The sequence below is a fragment of the Mauremys reevesii genome, linkage group 15 (genome assembly GCF_016161935.1).
Source record: "Mauremys reevesii isolate NIE-2019 linkage group 15, ASM1616193v1, whole genome shotgun sequence".
NCBI lineage: Eukaryota > Metazoa > Chordata > Testudines > Geoemydidae > Mauremys > Mauremys reevesii.
In genome coordinates, this window is record NC_052637.1 from 26,525,580 (window position 1) to 26,547,387 (window position 21,808).

At 40.4% G+C, this 21,808-nt stretch overlaps 1 protein-coding gene, 1 long non-coding RNA gene and 3 other non-coding genes across 12 annotated transcripts in view; 4 read left to right on the top strand and 1 right to left on the bottom strand.

Annotated features, from left to right (window-relative positions):
* The window catches only part of LOC120383301, a 22,686-nt gene extending 1,827 nt beyond the window's left edge, over positions 1–20,859 (top strand). Inside the window, exons 2-4 of the long non-coding RNA XR_005588401.1 lie at positions 1,341–1,540; positions 19,662–19,855; positions 20,696–20,859. This is a non-coding gene — a long non-coding RNA (uncharacterized LOC120383301). The remainder of the gene's footprint in view (positions 1–1,340; positions 1,541–19,661; positions 19,856–20,695) is intronic.
* TRNAM-CAU lies at positions 635–706 on the top strand. Its single transcript has one exon. It is a non-coding gene; the product is annotated as a tRNA-Met (tRNA).
* TRNAQ-CUG lies at positions 2,146–2,217 on the top strand. The gene has a single exon. It is a non-coding gene; the product is annotated as a tRNA-Gln (tRNA).
* Positions 3,275–3,346, top strand: TRNAQ-UUG. Its single transcript has one exon. It is a non-coding gene; the product is annotated as a tRNA-Gln (tRNA).
* NARF (nuclear prelamin A recognition factor) overlaps positions 9,304–21,808 on the bottom strand; it is a 34,435-nt gene continuing 21,930 nt past the window's right edge. For all 8 annotated transcript variants that reach the window (XM_039501252.1, XM_039501250.1, XM_039501246.1 and 5 more), the window contains 6 exons: positions 18,917–19,035; positions 15,473–15,602; positions 14,412–14,484; positions 10,855–10,992; positions 10,320–10,477; positions 9,304–9,711 (listed from right to left, as the gene is read on the bottom strand). In XM_039501252.1, coding sequence (XP_039357186.1) covers positions 9,470–9,711; positions 10,320–10,477; positions 10,855–10,992; positions 14,412–14,484; positions 15,473–15,602; positions 18,917–19,035 — 860 coding nt within the window. In that variant the 3' untranslated portion in view covers positions 9,304–9,469. The remainder of the gene's footprint in view (positions 9,712–10,319; positions 10,478–10,854; positions 10,993–14,411; positions 14,485–15,472; positions 15,603–18,916; positions 19,036–21,808) is intronic.

A 21,808-nucleotide genomic window follows, 5' to 3' on the forward strand; every position in this document is an offset into this window, starting at 1 on the left:
AGGGTCAACATAAATGTGATCAAGTCACCTCATAATAATTATTTAATAGTTCATTTTTGCATAGGGGACTGGGACCACCACAGACTTCTCTTAGGTACTGTAATGGGCCCGTAAGAGGAGAGTGCTAAGGAGCCAACATTTTCCCCTTTGGGCCTAACTGAGCACATAACTGCATTGTGCTTTCCCTACCCTCTGCTTGGGGGAGGAAAATATTGTCTCACTGTTTGTTACTGCAAAAAATAGATTTGAAAAGGTGTCCTTTGTCATGTTTCCCTTATAACTGGAGAAAGAGGGAAATATCTGGGCTTATTAGCAGTTTGGGCAAACTGTAGGGTAGATAAACTCACCTGATAGACAGGGTCATCCCATTCTGGCATTTCAGAGGGAGACATTAGAAGCTCCAACTTTACGGGGTAGAGGAATATTTGTACCCCAACCATTGCACAGGACATTTTGAGGGCGCATATTTGAGTGGAGAGGGTGGGTGGGAGCGTGCTGCTGAGCTGGAAAAGTTCTTGAGCATCTATGCACAGCAATTTCAGCTCTTGCTAGCAATCGCCAGCAAGAGAAAAGAAATCTCACTAATTAAATATCTGACATTGTAAGGGCTGTAGGTGGCTTTTTAGCGTCGTGAAGCAGAGTGGCGCAGCGGAAGCGTGCTGGGCCCATAACCCAGAGGTCGATGGATCGAAACCATCCTCTGCTATTTACGTTTTTTTCCTCCTTTTAAAACGTGTTAATTTTTTGTAGTGACATCTTTCAATATTTATGTTAAAGCTAAAGTTATTTCACTTGAATGCTCCGTTGGGCAATAGTCTATCTCTTAATTTACTCAGAAACTGTTTTGGGGGCATACACCTATGAGTTATTATTCATAATTAATAATATTTTGTGATATTATTTATTGATTTAAGTTAGAAAAAAGTAATTGCTGCATAATACTCATATAGTGAAAATATATTTGTATCTACAACGTTTACAGTGCTTCATGGGCCATTACTTCAGATATAATAATTAATAATAATTTTTAATGCACAAAGAGCCTATTAATTATGATTAGTACTAATGGTAGTTCATTGCACACAGAGGCTTGACGGATGATCTATTGTGTTGAGCATTGAAAAAACAAAATAAAAACCAACAAACAAAACAGATAGCCAGACTAATGTTTCAGTGTTATTGTTTAAGCTTTTATTTTTCTCTGTGTCATAGTAAACTGTGATAGGTTATAGTAAACTGGCATACGTTATTATTCACAACTATTCACTCTGATTCTACACGTTTACTGCCAATAATTTATTATTAATACTCGTTATTTGATTTACATGCTTTCATTTTAGGGTCTGATCCTGCAAGAGGCTGAAGTTAATGAGAATAGAGGGCAGCTGTGAGGATTGGCTCTGGTAAGATCTGATCTTGCCATTGGATCTGCTCCGAAACATGGATCCCAAAGCGCAGCATCTTGCAGGATTCCTCCTCCTCCCACATCTTGTTGAAGATTGGGTACCTTAATTAGGAATAATTCCAAAGAGATTGTGGGGTAAGTAATTCATTATTCAGTTTGTGATTTTTCCAAAGTGTTTTTTTTTCTTACTGAAATTAGGTTACTAAAGAAAATCTACAATATCCACGGAATTTATAAAATGGGAGGGAAATCTTTAGAAGCCACTTACAATACAAAACACACAACATGGAACGCGTAATGGATTGTAAAATGCTACAGGTAACATACAGCAAAAATGCTACTTGGCAAGCAAAACTGCAACTGCACAGAAGGAAAACAATAAGCATAAACAATGTGGACTAAAATGCAGGTAAAAATAGAAAATCCATAATTTAAAGCAAATCGTGAAAAATTGCAATATGCATAAGAAATTCCATCGAAAAGTAGGCAATCTGCTGAATGTTGGGGAAAAAAATGCGTTAGGAAAACAGTACAGAAATGCCACGTATTTCTAGGCTCTTTTTAAAAATAATTTGTTTATTATTGAAGTAAATTTTGCTGGATTACTTCAGGATGTAGTAAATATGTAGAATTAGTGCATGGGGACATTTATACATAAAAGAAAAATCACTCAACTATCTATGAAAAAAATATGCTATGATGTTAGCTCAATAAGATCAATTCTGAAGTTATAGTCAGGTGGTTCCATGGTGTAATGGTTAGCACTCTGGACTCTGAATCCAGCGATCCGAGTTCAAATCTCGGTGGAACCTAAATTTTTTTTTTGGCATGACTTAGTTTCTGTACTAAATATTGCCAAGTAAGTATGCTTTTATATTAAGTATATACATATTATTTAAATCGAACCTAAAAGTATTCATATTTTTATTAAATTCTCTTTACTGCCAAGTAAATATAAGAACTGTGGATTTAATTGGAAAAATATATTTAAAACGGCAAAAAAAGGCACATTATAGCACATTATACATTGAATATTATACATGTATTGGATGTCACTGGAAAATGAATGGAAAGGAAATTTTATTTAAAGGAGGAAACAAACAGCGGGGTGTTTATATCTATATCTATATCTATCTATTTTCTTGTGATTCTTGTTATTACCTTCAAATATAAGCTAAATCTAGTAATTGCTTTTACTATGAGGTCATTATAACTTTGCTAGAAGAATCCTGTAGTGTGTATGAGTCATGGGGCAAGAATTATTTGCTCCTTCTATAGTGAAATGCAAGTAATCCTAACTATAGCAAAAGTAAGTTATTTATTATCTGACTTTAACTGTGTTGGGCCTATCTGTGAATTTATCTTTTGTTATTCGCATTTTAGCTTTAAAATATTACCTAGAACTATAATATTCTATAATAAAAGCACCCAATGAAACAGCCTTACAAATCTTATTTAAAAGTGGAACTGACACGGTTTGAGTAAGCATCAAAAGCGGGTTGGCTTGCATCGTGTCAGCTTCTTGTATGCGAGTTCAGTTCGAAATGCTGCGTCAGCAATGCAGCGTGCACATTCTTTTGCATGTTTGTATGTATCAAAACAGGAGACAGCTTTGCCTTTTTTTAAACAATCAAAGTTGCAGTCTGAGGCAAGTTCCTTGCCACTTTAATGTCTGAGAGGGACAGATCAGTGCAATCAACATATTGTACAGGTGAGGAGTGAGATTTAGCGAAGACTAAAGCCTATACTTCCAAAGAAATGTTCTGGCGAAGAACATCTGTTTTAATGAATGAAAGTAAAACATGACATAGATTTGCACAATGAGCCAATAATTGTTAGCCAGTAGAACAGAGACTGCTGCCACCATCTGGTTCTATGGTGTAATGGTTAGCACTCTGGACTTTGAATCCAGCGATCCGAGTTCAAATCTCGGTAGAACCTAATTTGTTTGCGGTATTTTTGCCAGCTTTCTTTTAAAAAAAAAATCATTACAGATATTGGCACAGCAGGTAAGTGCTTATTTACGAAGTTGAAAGACATTACATAACAAAATAAAAGGGGCTGAATAAATAAATACATCTGGTGGTAGTGACTTTTTTGCAAGACAATCTCTTTTACACAAGATTGTTCATATATGCACTGCACTATCACATTATTCTTTTTGTGCTGATACCAAATAGGGTAATATTTGTGCTTTTAAAAAACTTTAAATAAACACTGCAAGGTATTTTTAAAACACATTTTTATGGTTCCTATACAAATTATTTTGCTGTTTCATTTCTCTTAATACATTCAACCCTTAAATTTTAAGCAGATTTTGTTTAACATCTGGTATAGTGTGGTGCCCAATTATATAAAATCCTTTTATTAAAAATATTTTAGTTTTTAAGAGCAGTTTAGTCAAATTTTATACTATATTCTAAAATATGTCCTTTAAAAGAAACTCTGTCACTATTATTGTTGCTTGGACACTGGTGGGGTGGGGTTAGGCCTCTCTACACAGATTTGTACCAACTAATTACACTGTGAGTACACTTAGTTCAGTTTAACTGTAATTTATTGCAGTTTAAAGCTGCTGTTAATGACTTAAACTGAACCAAGATAAGAGTATCCAGACCACCTTTTGCTTTGGTTTAAAAACCACCTATTAAAAAGCTGCAACTCTGCATGGAGACTACTCCCTAGAGCAGGGGTAGGCAACCTATGGCACGGGTACTGAAGGCGGCACGCGAGCTGATTTTCAGTGGCACTCACACTGCCTGGGTCCTGGCCACTGGTCCGGGAGGCTTTGCATTTTAATTTAGTTTTAAATAAAGCTTCTTAAACGTTTTTAAAACCTTATTTACTTTACATACAATAGTTTAGTTATATATTATAGACTTATAAAAAGAGACCTTCTAAAAATGTATTACTGGCACGCAAAACTGTACATTAGAGTGAATAAATGAAGACTCGGCCACCACTTCTGAAAGGTTGTTGACCCCTGCCCTAGAGTCATTGGCTCCACCTAATCCAAGATCCTCTCACCTGCTCTTTATTTTAATACTAACACTCAGCAGCCAGTTTATGCTGGGGTGACCCGAGAGCTCCATAGTGCATAGATGCAGAGCCCGTCCTTCTGCAGACAGTTCCTTTCCTCTCCCTTACATTGCCCAGGTAACCCCACTAACTGTCTTAAAAGGTGCAAAGTGTATTTAACTGCCCAAAGAGTCAGATGGGTACCTAGTGGGATTTTCAAAAACACCTGATTTCAATGGACGTTAGGCACCTAGGTGGTTTTGAAAATCCCAGTAAAGCCCCTGTCTGAATCTTTATGTGACTAAATACCTTTAAGAAATCTGGCCCCTTGTCACATCTCCCACACCAGGATGAATTACACACTGTAGGTTCCGAGAACAATTTTGTAAAGAAACCACCCTTGGAGGTGCTGTTTACAGACTCAGGAAAACAAAGCAGAAAATTACATTTGTCTCATGTTTGGGAAGCTCCTTCCCAATCTTGATGGCTACAAACTTATTTTGAAAATTAAATCTTGGCTTCTGGAGCACAATTCTGCTCCCAGGAGATGGATTCTACAGCAAATTCCTTAGTTGCAGATTCAGAGTACAAGTCTTTGCATTCAAGTGCTTTAAATTAACTGACTACAGTGTAGGTATATAATGATACAGTATAATCAGTTACTGACCACAAATTAACCTCTATGTTTGTTCCCCATAATGGTTTTCAAAGTTAGGAACCCCACAGGAGCCATCTGGCTGGCTTACATAGTCACTCAGTATATAGTGAGGGTAACTGAACATTTCCTACAATTAGCTGAAAGGTTTTTGCTTGAATACTTTGACTGGGAAGAGTTGGTAGTGTTATAGTCCAGATGTCTTATTAACCGGGGATGTAAAGTATTGTTATTGCTGTGTGTCCAAAGGCAACTCTAAATGAGGAACATTTATTTTCCTTTTGGCAGTTTAATGACTGTGCAATAAGCTTAAAGAAAAGTGGTGCTGGTATCTCATTCGCCAGACTGATTGGGACCAAGAACCTTGGACAATCAGCACACACAGCCCTGGGGAGGAGCTGGCAGGATAGTGAGATATGGGCTCACTCAGGCTCTGGTCTCTGAAAGGGACGTGGAAGGACAGTCTCCTTCCCTCACATTAGGTAAATGACCATCTCAAAGCATTTTAAAAACAAACATTTGTAGGAAGTAGATTGTGTGGGGCTGCTAAGGTTTCAGAGAGATGTGTCTCTCTGTCGAGGCAATGGCACCTTGGAATAAGATGAGGCCCATGTATGTAACCAAACAAAATCACCACAAAATTAGAGTCAAAGATATTTATTAGGGCAATTCAATTCATGCTCCTTTTGAAATACAAAGCACCAGAGTTTAGATAACAGAACATCATCCAAATATCATCCAGCTGAAGCTGCTGAGCGGTGTACAGACATGTATTTATTAGCTATCACAGTCCCAGATCACATTAACTTGAAGTATTGTGAACAAACAAAAATACATTGGTGCAGTGGCTGCTAAGAGGCAAACTCTCTTATTTCTGAGGTCTTGGCAAGATGCCTTTATAACACTTACCCTTCCCATTAGAGACCTCAGAAGAATACTATAATACAATTCCTCTCACTACCAGTACATTACACGTCTAGGATATTTTATGGCATTAAACACAACCTCCAAATACAGTTTAGCATTTTCATTTTGCCAAAGATTTTTAAACACAGATTTAGTTTTCCTGATAAAAACAAAAAAATCCACAACAAAACCCCACATTCTTTTGTACTCAGCAATGAATTGTCCCAGCACAACATTCAACTGAGAAGTAAAGCACTATGGCTGTGACTACACTAGGAACGTTACACATTGGTGATTCAGGGTGCTGTCAACAAATAAACTGCTGCTGCAAAACAGTTTAATTGCAAGTGTAGACAGGACTACATTATGTTCAGCACAGTTTCAGAAACTAGCTAGCTGCACCCATTGTCAACATGGCGTAACTTTCCTAATGTAGATTTAAAGGCTAGAATCTGATCTTAGATACCTGATGAGCATTCCCAACATACCTAAAATCATAAGGGTTTCCAGTTTTAGGCTGAAACCCCAATGAAGCAAAAAATTTAGAGATTCCCTGAAAAACACTGAAAAATTATGATTTTTGCAATGTTAAACTTTGCAGAGGAGGTTCTTGGATGTTTCACAAACTGGCAGGTAATGGAAACAAATTTTTTTAAAATGCTAAAATCAGATTTTTTTATTCCAAAAATAGTCTCAATTTTTCTAAAAATTAAACACTGAAAAGAAATCAGAAAACTCCCACAATCCCTAATTATAGAAAACCTAATGATACTATATGTAGCCACTACAGCTATTTGTTGGATGAGCATTCAAAATACACTCTTTTTAAAAGAGATGTTGTGGCATGTAACAGTTCTAAGAGATTGTTACACCACTACTTTTTAAGTGCAGAGCATTTCAAATTGAGACGCTGAAAGAAAGTGAATTCTTAATCTGATGATCTCCTTAATTTCCCTTTATATAATGGGAAAGAACAACTAGTATTTTACAGCCAGCCTTGTCTCATCTGATACTGTTTCTGTGGAAACTCAAGTATGGAGAGAATCTATTGAATGAAACAGGCATGTGTGCTCAAACAAAATGGCAGAGAGGGTTTTTGTTCAGTGATGGGCAGCTGCCAATGAGATGAAGCTGTTCTTTAAGCTCTAGCTTTACTTAAAGGATCCCACAGGAAGATAGCTCTTTCACAGCATAGTGAAGAACTAAATTTTAATCAAAAATTTAAACTGAGAACCAGTTTTTCACATTGTCAAGTATATGCACATTTTTCCTTTACAAAAATAAACAAACTGTACACAGAACTGAAGCTATATATATAAATTAACATATCAACCAGTTTTAAGCCATATATACATATAGAAATATATGTATATACTAACTTAGAACAATAAAACTTAATTACAATGTAATTCCATTGAAGGGTTCTGGGGAAATCAGAATAGATCAAGAAATTAAAACTGAAGGGGTCATGTTGCTTTCAAGTACTGAAGATGTTCACAAGCTTCATGTAATCCACAGATCATTCTTTAACAGACAATTTTAAAATTTTTTTTGGATGTATAGGTTTTCCAGGATCTCCCTGCTGCTCCAAGCTCTTTTCCTAGCACAGAGGTAGATTTCTCTAGATGTTCAGTTATTGCGTCAAATGTAACATTTTATTAAAAAAAACCAAACAAACCTGAAGGCTTACTCTGCATGCAGATTGCCATACAAGTCAGATCCACATGCCTTTTGCATTGAAATAAAGTATTATTAAAGTAAAGGAGGCTTGGATGAAACCTGCAATCACATCAACAAATTAATCTTAAACCAGTTGTCCCTTCCAGCAAGTCCACATATTTCAGCACCCTTTCCCCCCCCCCTCGTTTTGAGCCTACTCCTATTTAAGTCAAAAACTCGCATTTGCCTCCAACAGGAATATGATTGACTCTGCTGTTAGATAGTTTATTTTTATTAAAAAAGAAGAAGACTGGAAGCATTGAATGCCTCACTTCCCACATTCCAAAAGGTAGATCCTGATTTCAAATATACTCCATCAAGATCTTGTATTATTAGCTTTGTGCACACACAAGTACAGTAACTGATATTAAGAAATCCACAAGATTTGCATCCATGCATTTCCCGTGATCATGACAAACTCCATTCATATTTTCTCAATAAAATGTGAAAGCTGAAATCATTCTAGTTTTGAGAGAGCCACTAATCAAAACAAGCATGAGGCTGCTATAAAATCTGGTGGAAGCCTTGTAATGGCTTGAATTTCACATCATATCCTTAAACATCCCTCCCTGAACTGCGAGGCTGTAGAGAAGGTTACATCCATCAAGCACCATTTTTTAAGCTTGTTAAATTAAGCAGCCATGTAATGTATGTAAAAATGCCCCCAAACTAGCACTATCAGTTTACATTATATTCTTATCAGCTCAAGAATGTTCCAAAATTAAGATTTTAGTTAGAGGCACTCAACAAATGTATCTTGTCTCTGGATTCAATCTGACACTGTGTATGCTCAGGACTAGCCAGAAATGGAATAGCAGAGGTATTGTAAATCAGGACTGAGGTCTAACGTAGAACCGATGTAGGGTGAAGATTGCAGGGCAAATGGCAACATCATGCCTGTCTTCAGATGGGGTCACCATCTCTTGCTTTCATAAACAAGTCAGACAAAATAAAATAAAAATTACAGAAAATATTAATTCACGATGCAAGTTTCGGAAGAGAGAGATTAACACGGTTTAACTATTTGTACAACCCAACCTGTTAACAAAAATCCTTAATGAAAGGACTGTATTACAACCATTTAGTATTATTAAAGACATTCCATTTATATCAGAATATTCTCCCTTGTGGTTAGTGTGTCTGTAGGAAGCTTGCTGCCAATGTTTTGGTAGGTGAATAAACCTTTTTATTGTGTAGGGGCGGAAGGAGTCAATTAAATCTTTCAATTACATTTTTCATCGGTCACTTTGTGTAAAATCCTCATTTTTTGGTTAACAAGGCAAAAAGAGTTCTAAATTACGGTACACTTAACATAACAATTCTAACCAGGGTGGCTGTTCTTGCCTGGTGAAAGGAATCACATACATAAGGATTACAATAGCTCCTGGTTGAGGGCACCAGTTCTGTAAAAGTGGTGAGAACCCTCAACCTGCATTAACTTCACTCTGAGTCGAGTGCATTGTACACCTAGAAGAAGGTGCTTACCATACCTTGCAAGATCAGACCTTAACTAAACAAGGAAGTCCCAAATACGCAGGAGGTCAAGCACAATAAGAGTCTAACAGACCCTGTAGGGAACCAAGGCATTCAAAATAAAAAATTGAGCAATGGTTCTTTGTATTAAGTAAGTAATATTCCGCAATTCAGAAAGTGTACTGGTCGTACGCTTGGCTAGTGCATAGCATCCTCAATTGCATAGAATGTTTCCAGTGCTGAGTTCATAACTAACCTATGCAAGTTTTTTCATCTTTTGTAAGCCTGATTTGTCACCACTTGATATCCATGCTGCTTGCTGTTTGATTTACTGCACAGTATTTGGTGTGCAGAGTTTCCTGGACCTTCTTGGAGTCCATCCCTTCCAGCCAGTCCTGGTACAGCTTTTGCACATGCATGCTGGTTTCTGGAAGCCTGACAGGAATTGCAGCATACACTTCCTCCATCTGGCTGAGCAATACTTTGTCAGGTTTTCCATCTTCAGTCTGGGCTTGGCCTTTTCCATTTAAACACCCTAAAAATAGAACACCACAGCCGTGAGACGGGATTAGTTTGTTTGGGAGAAGAACTACATTGTAGTTTAAACTCTGGATTTATAGTGTTGTCCTGTTACTAATTAAAAAGGATAACTGCCGTTTGCAGTCAGCAGCCCCACTGATGCTGCTAAAAGTCACTGTTCACCTTTAAAAATGATTCTGTCATCAGCAAGTGTCCAAATGTTGGTGGGAGTTCCACAGCAACAATCTCTTTCCTCCTCCCCTCCTTTCTTCGCCAGCTAGGTCCCACATTCTTCTCTTGCCCTCAACTCTGTATTTCAGAGGCCTTCCATTGAAACTCAGTATGGTCACAAAAGGACCCACAACCCCTTAGCACTCTGGGCTAGCTGCTTACAGGTCACCCAGCAGAAAACAAATACTGTCCCTCTCATTTTGGACAACCTAATAGATGGAATGGACTCTCAGAAAGCCTGAACAGGTGTGTTTTATTTTGGACCATTCAGATTTGATGGTGGAGTGGCAAACATCTTACTATCATTAAAATAAGGATCAGCTCTTTCTGGAACTTTCCCATGATACTCAAAGAAACAGAAAAAAGTCACCATGGATCCAGTATCATTCTTACCTCCAGGGCAGGCAAGAACCTCCACAAAATGATACAAGACCTTTCCCTTTTTCAGCTTCAGGACCACGTTCTGGATGTTCCTAAAGCCATACGCAGCTGCGAAGCGCAACACTGTCTCACCGTCCTTTTCCAGGGTGACCTCCTGGAAGTCCTTGTTTCTATAAAGAGAGACAGAGAAAATTCTAAACGCTCAGATCCCTTGGGGATTACTAACAGGATGATACAAGCATTTCAGTACATGCCCACAGAGCTCACATGATAGAAGGCAAAAGGGATAACCTGAGGATGAATAGGCAGGGCTTCTAGTTCCTAAGTGTTGTGGGTTAAATAAAAATTTGGGTGGAGATTGAAGAACAACTATCTACTCCATCTTCAAAGGAGAAGCATTATTAATAAAAGAAAAGAAGAGTTAGTAACAGTGATTTTCCAGTGGTGAATTTACAGGTAGCTTATGTAAGGACAATGCAAACAAGTTACTGCACTGAGGTTCATGTTATCCCATCCTATTAATACAGAGATCCAAAATTCAACTTACTTTAGTGTTTTGTATGTGATTTCCTTGACATCCATATCAAACAGCTCCTTGGCAGCATGTTTAAAGATGTGCTCCAGGTACCCATCAGATCTCCTCCCATCATGCCGTACTACGTCCTCCTCCTTTATTTCACCAAACCTTAGAAAATGGACAAAAAGGAGGGAGAAAGAAGCTCAGAGTTTGATCATTTCACTTGAAGAAAATGAGATTTGTTTTTCTTTCCCATAACATTTTTTCGTCAGGGGAAAAATAACATTTGTTCCTAGAAATGAACTTGTCCAATTTGTGTTTTGAGACAATGGTAAAATGAAATTGCAAAAGAGGAAAAATAAAATTGTAGCTCCAAAAACGTCAGGCAACTGAAGTTTAACAAAATATATACATAATGCATATGTATATACATATGTATATAATACATACAAAATACATACATAATAGAATGAAGGCCAGGTGGTTAAGAGGCATTTTAAAAACCACACTCAAAATCACATGGAAACTGAGTTGTATCAGCATTCAGGCAATTTGAAAACACTTGTTTTAACTGTGAAAACCCCCAGCCAAAACAAAATGAATGTGAAAGAATAAATATCAGATCATATTTATTGTAATGTAGGAGGCACTTTTAACCTTGAAGGATCTAAAAGCACCTTAGGCCTGGTCTACACTACGGGGGGGGGGGGGTGTCGAACTAAGGTACGTGACTTCAGCTACGCGAATAGCGTAGCTGAAGTCGAACTACCTTAGTTCAAATTTCCTACCTGTGCAGATGCCGCGGGATCGAAGTCCGCGGCTCCCCCGTCGACTCCGCCACCGCCGTTCGCGATGGTGGAGTTCCGGAGTCGACGGGAGCGCGTTCGGAGTTCGAATTATCGCGTCTAGATTAGACGCAATAGTTCGAACTCCGAGAAGTCGAACTCTCCGCGTCGACCCGGCGGGTAAGTATGGACCTACCCTTACAGATCATAGGCCTGATCCTGCAAACTTTTGCTCGTGAGAGCAGTTCTGCTGGCTTCCATGGGACAATGTGTGTGCCTAAGGATTTCCAACACTATGTCTGTAAACTGATATAGAAACAATATAGAGGGATCATTCCATGCAACATGGGAGCTTTGGACAGCAGGAAGTGAAAAATACTATATCCAATTGACATTGGATTCACCTTATCCAAGCTGAAATTTGTAGAATAAATAAGTAAATAAATACAGGAATTGACTCATGTCTGGTCAAAGAATAGTACTGTATTGAATGATCTCTAGTGACCAAAATGGCAGTTTTATGCTGCGACACAAGGTGAGCAAGTGATTGAAATGCAGCCCTACAGAATCACTGGCACAGATTTTATCTTTCTGGCAGAAAAGGAGTGGTTAGGGATACATGGCACTATTGTTAGAAAAAGGCGTTTTTGACAGCAGTCCCAGCCTGTTGGCTGCTCCGGGGATAATAAGTTCTTCACTCTGCTCTCACTTCTGCTGGAAAACTATCCATAGCTCTGGTCTACTTTGTACTTCTCCCTGACCATCCCAGTGTGACCTGTGTGCTATATAGATAGTGCACTCTGCTGGCAGCAGCAGCCTGAGCCCTTACATTCAACCAGAAATCAAAAGCAGGAATTGTTAATGCAAAATAATAATATATCAAACATCTAACTTAAAAGAACCACATAAAAATTGGGCGTTTATTCCTAAGGAACTAGCTAAATTTAACAAGTGAGAACCAGGCATACAGCATGTCCACCTGCTCTTTGAGCCAGATCATAATGGTGGGTTTATTTAATTGATGGTAATTTTTGTTGTTACCATCTGTGGTTTTGTTTGGTGTCAGTGTGTCCTGTATTTGCCTAACTTCCGTTTATGTTAATGTTCTCCAGTTAAGATCGTAATTATGAGAATTACAACAGAAGTCATTTAGGATTAAAAAGTAACTTGAACAAACAATCACAATGATTATACTACAGCTTCAAGTGTATTGGTGCTTATTTTTAAAGAGGAGTTTAATTTTGTTTAATGTTAATATTAAAAGTAAGATGCATTTGTTCTCACTTCATTCCTATTCCTCTGAAGATCTGCTTTTAATGGGTGAAAAATCACTATAGGGAAGGGTAAAGATTTGTGATGTCAAGTCTTGTGACCTGACTCAATTCTGATATCACGTTATCCCTCTTAAGGTGTTGCTCTCACCCCCTAATATAAATTAGCCCAAATACAGCTTAAAAGACATTCCAACTATATGTTTAAAATTTGAGATCGAGCTTGCTCTTTAATCATTTAATAAAACAAAAAGCCACCAACCTGGCCCTCTCTGTAAGCTTTTAAAAATGGGTACCTTTAACTCACATCCAGTGCAGCCCCATTAGCAGAAGTAATCACAGAGGCTGTAGTGCCTAAATCCTTTTTACATTCTTATCACTGTGTAACCTAGACTTCCCTAGTGTAGACAATGCCTAGGTGGGATACAATTTGAGGATGAAGGGAGAAACTCAAAGGGATTTTGGATAGTCTTGAAGGAACTTTCTTCCACTCTTTGCAGGAGAGTGAGTTTGTCACTTCATTATGCAGCTGTGGAATGGGACTGAACTAACATGCATCACACACAAATTAGAACTGGATAACCTTTGAGACTCTACCTTTGTAACTAACTAAGTGGCCTAGGAATTCTGAGAGTGTACATGATGGTTTCTGTACTAGTCAGGCAGTGAGTAAACAAATACTCTAATGTTTTGCATGGCTTTTCTCTGCTGTCGTTTAACCAATAGAAGTATTTATTTGATCTAATGTGCATAGAACCTAGTTGCTCTATTCAGGAAAAAAACATTTACCAATCCCAAAGAGGGTGGTGTTCACTTGTCACTAATTCTGCATGAAGACAATAGGAAAAATGGAAATTCACTCTGAAGATGCTGGTCTGAATGAGAGGGGATGACAGAACACAGAATAAACCGCACAAAAATTGCCCCAGCCCAGTCTAGTGGGAAGCTGGGTACTAGAAGAATGCAACCTGAGGGAATGAGTAGTTAACCCTTACACACGTTCAATTATAGCAAAGCTTTAAAAAAAGATATAGATGTGGACACCAAAATACCCCATGATAACACTAACACAAGTCATCAGTTCAGTGGATTCCAGAATCTCACCACTTTATACAGGTCTAATACTACTGCACAAAGATACCTGGGTTGTTTGTTTTTTTTAAATCATATCCATTGCAGACACTGAAGCCTATTGAACACACGATCTTGGCACAGCACAGGTTTCATTCTTTTAAATTAGGTTTTAAAAAAAATAAAAATATATCCATTAGAAAGGGCTATCTGTTGCATTTTACCACTTCATGCACTGGGAGATACAAGAGGCCTCTGAAAGAAAATGCTTGTTTCTCTAGATACTGTGCATGTGCACAGGTTTCAGTGTAGTCTGGTTTTGGTGCATGCAAATTTTTTTTTTTGGAATAGCTTATTTGTTTGAAAAAGCACTACACATGTAGTGACTTCTGTGTATGTGACTTCTGTGTATTTGATCACTGGCACAATGACAACATAGCCCAAAGCGAAAGCTACTTACAAACTGTCTACGGCCACTTCAGCCACTTCTTTCATAGATACATTTTTCTGCTCCATTATTTGGACAATTTCACCTGTAGGGCAATGCAGGACATTTTATCTTAAACACAAACCAAAGTACACACACAGTCTCTCTCTTCAAGAAGGCAGAGAGCTGAAAGACAGGCAGAGCAAAAACCTGGGGTATGAAGTAGGGTTGCCAACCCTCCAGGATTGGCCTGGAGACTCCAGGAATTAAAGATTATGTCAGGTGATGAAATCTCCAGGAACAGATCCAAAATTGGCAACCCTCATATGAAGCCGTGAATGAGTCTTGCAGGTCACCCCGTATGAATTCCAAGAATACCTTTACGCCGGACCACATCACCACACGTTTCTGGATGTGCCACATATTTACCAAACTATGCTGGCAGTGTTTAAGAATGAATTAATAACTTTCAACCTATCACTCACCCAGTATTGGATGATACCCCTCCTGAGCCTTAGGGCAAGCTGGCATTTGGGAGACATTTCCACATTGCCCAAAAAGGAGGAAATGTTTTTGTGGCAGGTTGATCTTAAAAGACAACCCTTTCCTTCTATTCCCCCACTCTCCCACCCCTCTGTGCAAAAAAAAAAAAAAAGAGGCAGCTGTTTGAAGCTGCTCCGGGGGCAAGAAGGTTGAACCAAGTAGTCCACCCAGGACAGATATGTTAATTCATTAACAGGCAGAATGTGGATAAGGAGGACAAAGCCACAAACTACATGCTGGCCAGGACAGCTTTTGCCTGTCAGAAAGGTTTGACAGCAGTGCAAGTTCAGATAATTGCTCTGGATGAGACAAGGAGAGCGGAACACAGACACAACCAGTTTTTGTTCTTTTATCTACCCCACACCCACTCTCTATGCAATACAGTAACTCAAGAAAGAGTCCTTTTTTAGAATCGGATTAAACTAAACCTTATATTGACAACTACAAACTGCTAAATGAATAAAAAGCTAACCTAGCGTAAAGTCAGTTCAAACAACTGGTGAATCATGCTGCCGTTTTACATTTAGGAGTACATTTAAAGGAGGTTTTACCTGATGTTAGAACACAATCAACGTCTTGAGAGTTATACAAGGGGGTGTAAAAATCTTCCCGTAGTGCTTCCAATTTTTTGTCATAGCAAGGAGCCACGATTATATGGAAAATTTTATCTGGAGATAGGTTCTAAGGAATAAAAAGGGCACTTCTGAATTTTGTGAAAAGGCCAAGAACGCATGGAGACAAACACGGATGAAAGTATTATTGCAGAAAATTACACAGGTTATATTTACAGTCACATTAGGTCTGAAACTAACTGCAAGTCACAGCAACTGGGGCAGCTTTTTTTGTTTTGTAGAAGTTGATTATATTACAGTAGTTGTCAGAGCTATCCCAAACTAATACATTAGGCTATACAGCTTACTTCTTCCAAGTCACCCGGTTAACTAAAATTTGACTATAAAGAACAGAGAAAGCAGGAAACCTCTTCTCACAGAAGCTACTTCTAGTGCTGTGGATACTGTGCATTTTGAGAAGTGTGACATGTCTAGATTTGGAGATGCAGCTGTCATTTATCGCAGGGGCACCCACACTTTGCCCAGCTGATGGAAATGTTGGTAATTTGCTAGGAGGTTGATAGCTACTAACAGCACCAGCAGCATACATACATATTTATATAGCACTTTATAATAACTCACTGATGCAACCAACACCCCTATGTCTAGGTTACTCCTGGTGGGATTCTGCGCCCATGTGGGGGCGCAGAATTCATATGGCCCGCATTTTTCTGTGCCCCCCACGCAGAAAAATGAAAAAAAAAATCTGCTGGGGGACGTGCCTCTTCCCCAGGAGCCCAGGCAGCATGTCTGTTCCAGAGTGCCCAGAGCAGCCTCAGAGACTGGGGAAGGGAGCTGGGCATGTGTGCCTGCGAGATCACTGTCAGGGTGGGGGGAGTGGGGGCTGGGTGTACATGCATGCCAACAAGCGAGCAAGCAAGCGAGCAAGCCTCTGTCCCTCTCCCTGGCGTGTAAGGGTAGGGCTTTTTATATGCCTGAGGCAGGCTACAGGCACAAAGGAAGCAGCCTACCTGTGTAGTAAAGTTGTTAAAGTTGCTGTTGATGGTTAATTGATCTCATTCTCTGAGGCACAAATGTAGCAGCCTGCCTATTGTTAGTTAGCTGTTCCCATTCTCAGTCAATTCCCCCATGAGCATTAAAACCTGTGAAAGTTTTAAGGCCCCTACATTGCCAGAGTGATGTAAAGGAGTCTTATTATAAATGATAGTAAGGGCATGTCTACACTTGCCATTTAAAGCAGAAAAAGTCTATGGGAGCGTCTACACTTGCCAATGACTTTTTGCAGTGAAACTCAGAACTTTCACCGCAAAAAGAAAACCACCTCCACGCAGGGGCGGCTCTAGGAATTTCGCTGCCCCAAGCACGGCGGCACGTCACGGGGGGCGTTCTGGCAGTCGCCGGTCCCGCGGCTCCGGTGGACCTCCTGCAGACATGCCTGCGGATGCTCCACCGAAGCCACAGTGACAGGCAGAGCGCCCCCCGCGGCATGCCACCCCAAGCACGCGCTTGGCGCGCTGGGGTCTGGAGCCGGCCCTGCCTCCACGAGAGGCGTACAGCTCTGACTGGTGATACTTTTGTGGTGATGTGCAAGTGAAGACGCTTTCTTCCTGTTTACACAGCTTTTAGCCTCCTGGGGATATCCCACAGTGCCTAGGTGACCATTCTGGTCAGCAACTCCGCTGCTCTGATGCCAGGTAAACAGACATCCACCCCTCCCCCTGTAAAGCCCTGGGAACTTAGAAACTCCCCTTCCTGTTTTCTTGGCAAGTGCTCACTTATCTGGCCAGGTGACAGTGCCTGCTTCATGGAGCAAACAATCCCCCGCTTGGAGCAATGCTGAGCTACTGGAGCTGATCAGTGTTTGAAGGGAGGAGACTGTGCAGGGACCCAGGATGTCCCACGATCACTCTGCCCCCTTTCCACATGACCCATCTTCAAAATGGAGAGAGCTGCACTGTGGGACAGCTGCCCTAGAGCGCTGCTCTCATCAGCAATGGAAGTGCTGCTAATGTAAACACTCTCTGATGCCTGAGGAATTACGTGAGTACACAAACCAGTGCTTTACTTTCACCGGTTCCCTATCACCGCAAAAAACTCTACAAGTGTAGACATACCCTAAGGGAATCCTCAGCTAGGAAGATCTATGTGTTTTCTCACCTTTTTCCTGTGCCAAAGTGGCACAGTGGAGTTAGATTACAGCTCAAGATTTATTTTACTTACCCATAAAAAAAATAAAAATAAAAAAAATAAAAAGACTTTGAGAGCAAATAAAGCATTTACCAAGCAGTCAATAAAATGTCAGGACAATCAGAACCAAGCACTTCTCAAAGTACCCTGCTGAGTCCAGGACAATGATTAGCAAAACTGTATGATTTTCATGTGTGAAAATCTGAGCAATTTAAAATGACATTCTACTTTTTTGTTGTTGTTGCTGTTTGGTGTTCTGTAATGTAATTTAAATGAAAATCCAGGATTACTGGAATGCAGGGTATCAGTTACCAGGTGTTTGTAACTTAACTTTCATGCGTTTAGGAAATGATGAATAGTTACTGTGACTTTTTTCTGTATTGTAGTTTAAATAAATTACCAAAACAATTGAAACTGATGTAATTATATTGCATTATTTTGACAAATGAAATATGCAGAATTTTGCATTTTTTGGTGAAAAATTTTGCATTTTTTGGCACATAACCCCCCAAGAGTGATAGATAGTTAAGTATTATTATCCCCATATGACAGATGGGGATAGGGTGACCAGATAACAAGTCTGAAAAATCAGGGCACTTTTTTTTGGGGGGGGGGGGCAAGAGAAGAAGGAGGGGTATAGTTGCCTATGTAAAACAAAGCCCCTAATATCGGGATGGCCCCTATTATATTGGGACACCTGGTCACCCTACATGGGGAAACTGAGGCAGACAGAGGCCATGACTTGCTCAAGACCATGCCTATAGTGGCAGAGTCAATTTGCGAACTCAGAACCAATGGATATTTCAGTTCTCAGCATGCAAATGCTTCAGGTTGATCTGAGATGACAGAGTATTGCATGCTGGGAACTGTAGTTTCTGCATGATATCCTCTGCTTTAAAGATTGTATTGTAGAACTCTGTGGGCAGTATTTGGTTTGCCAGTTTTACTTTGGTCACTCGGGATTTCACTCTAGATTTTTTTTCTATATATATATCTCCATGAGGTATTGAGAGCACAAGGACAGCAACTATGTTCAGCCAGTGTGGGGTGAAATTGAGAGGTTGTTATGCACACCTGCATAGCAGCAAAGCACACTCTAGCCTGAGATGTAAGGACAGACCGTTTAGGAAGAATGAGGGGGTGGGAGGAGGTGTAAGACATCTATAATTAAATATTAGAAACTAACATGCAAGAGAACAATTCTCTAGAACGGTCATGACAAGCAGAATTAGTTACCTGTTGCCTGGCAAAGTAACCCTTCACCAGGGACCCCATGATCTGCTGCGGAGACTTCGCAGTGCAAATGTGTGGAGTCACTGGGTTGGTAAGCACCCTTTCAGCATACCGGATCCAACCTAGAATTACAGTGAATGAAGAAAGATAGCAAAGTTGAGAGCATATGGAAATGGCTCCTTGAGAAAAGGGATAAAAAAAATCCAGCATGATGGGATGGTGGGGCTGATGGGAAACTTCTTGTTAAAAGTGGGGAGGGAAGATGGACTTGTCTCCCACTGTGTGCAGGAAATTTCTGCAATAATTCTTATTAATGCCAAAGGAAACTATGTTCTCTCCAAAGACTCCCTGCGTTGGTGGACTCCAACCTTTTCTTTTGGATGGAGTTGCTTTTGTTATGGATTGTTGGATGGGTGACTGGTCTCTTCTGCTCTCCCCTAGCACAGCTGCCACCAGTTATCTTTTAGGTACTTATGTGGTTTCTTATTACTGTACAATCTGAGTGCCCCACAGTCAATGTATTTATCCGCCCACTGCCCTGATGAGATAGGGCAGTTCTATTATCCAATTTTACTGATGGCCAAGAGAGACTTAAGTGACTCATCCAAGATCATGCAAAAGATCTACTGCAAAGCTGGGAGCTGAACTCCAGTGTCCTAGGTGCCAGACTAGCACCCTAACCACTCGACCATCCTTCCTTATCTCTCTGTCCAGTCCATTCTCTCAGTTTCATTTTATTCTCTTCTAGGCACTCTCTCTTTTGCTGCTCTCATCTGTTTACCCCCTTCATCTCCTCCTCTGGTGGCTCTTCCTCCTCATGGCCTCACTCAGACAGCTTGCGTAGGGTGGGAGTATCCACTGGTGCTCCCCGGCTGAGCCAAGTACAGCAGAAGCAGAGAAGAGAAGCTTCAGCCAGCAGCTCTCTGCCTGACCCTTGTACAGGTGAGCTAACTCCTCCATCTGGCTGTATTAAAGGCGCACAGGAGATGAAAAGACATCCAGTGACTTTCAAGGAGTCACCTGCTGTTTTACACATAGCTCCATGAGTATTTTCGCACTGAGGGGACCCAGACTGGGATCACAGAGTTTCCCTCTCTTCCTTTTACTCCTATCCTTTGCCCCGTACACTTATTGGACAAGTCTGGGGTCTCCCTACACACTGAGGAGAGAACAAACCTCATCTCAGTATTTCATAAGACAATCACAATTTGCACTTGCTTTCAAATTTCTACGCTGACTATGCAGTTTGTCCATGTCAGCGGCCCCCATCAATAAATATTTTACTGTTCTGAAGGATACTAACAGGAGTCTATCAATGGATTTAGTGAATCTACTGAGTAATTAATTCTATAACCTAGAATCCACTGTGAAATGAATTATGTATTACATCCACTTGAATGCCCAGACTTACAGGAGCACCTCAACTGGGGATTCAGATAATAAAGAAGTAAGCAGGGCCGGCTCCAGACCCCAGCGCGCCAAGCGCATGCTTGGGGCGGCATGCCGCGGGGGGTGCTCTGCCTGTTGCCCGGAGGGCGGCAGGCGGCTCCGGCGGACCCTCTGCAGGCACGCCTGCGGGAGGTCCACCGGAGCCGCAGGACCGGCGACCACCAGAGCACCCCCCCGCGGCATGCCGCCGTGCTTGGGGCGGCAAAATTGCTAGAGCCGCCCCTGGAAGTAAGCCAACATTTTTTGGCAGCCATCACTTGGATCACCATTTACTAATGCTGCTCCATTCTACTCAAGAGTGTAGAGTAACTCTGTAACCTTCTGTTTTCTAAGTTTCGGTATCCAGTACACTGTACAGTGTGCCTTTTCCAGAACAACAGAGTGGAATGAAGCATCATCTAAAAACTCACTGCATTACTGGGAGCCAGCCTGATCAAATGAGATTTCAGCTATGGTTATACATGAAAATCAATTGTCTGTATCCTCTTAAAAAACCCCACAAGCATCCCAAGTCTCTGTGTATTATTGTAGATATTAATAGATACATTCTATCTAATGTACTTTACTGACCCCATTGCTATAGCATCTGACCACCTCACAATCCTTAATGTATTTGTCCTTACAACATCCCTGTGGGATGGGGCAACACTATTATCTCCATTGTACAGCTGAGAAATTGAGACACAGAGAGAGTCAAGTGACTTGACTGGGTCACTCAGGAAGCCTGGAACAGAGCAAGGAATTGAACCTCGTTCTCCCAAGTCCCAGGCTAGTGTCTAACCACTGGACCTACAATGTGTCTATTACCTTGGTAGATTTATATTTTGCCACTCTGAAAACTAAACAGTACAGAAATGTTAGGGCAGCAATATCTTAGCCTACAGGCAACACCCACTTCACAACAGACAGGTTCTCCATCCCCAAACAGATTAGTGCTTGTAAGAGAGAGAACGGCTACAGAGCACATGCTATCAGGAAACATTATACTGTATTTGTAGGCCTGTGGTAATCTTGAGATTTGGGGACCATACAGAAGCAGCACTATAAGTGAAGACATTACATAGTACTTGTACATGCAGGTCAGCTGAAAACAGGCACTTGGACAAATAAAAGCAGACAGTATTGTAATCAGGATGGTACTCTGATGATTTTCTCCCTGTGTATGTCAGTAGAAGGGAGCAGGATATATTTCCATGGTTTTCAGGCATGACACCTTTGTAGTATGAGGAGAATTATACAAGGCATGTGCACATTAGGGGAGCACTAGCCATCCTTCTGCGTGGTGTTCCCAACTCTGGTTAAAAAAGAGACAATGAGACTGACCAGTTTCACATGAGACCCTAACAGGCATTTGTCTGTATCACAGAAACACCCCCCAACTTCCCTCCCCACAGCATACACTTATTCATCTGTGCTCAAGAGAAGCAAGGGCTGGATGAGTTAAGG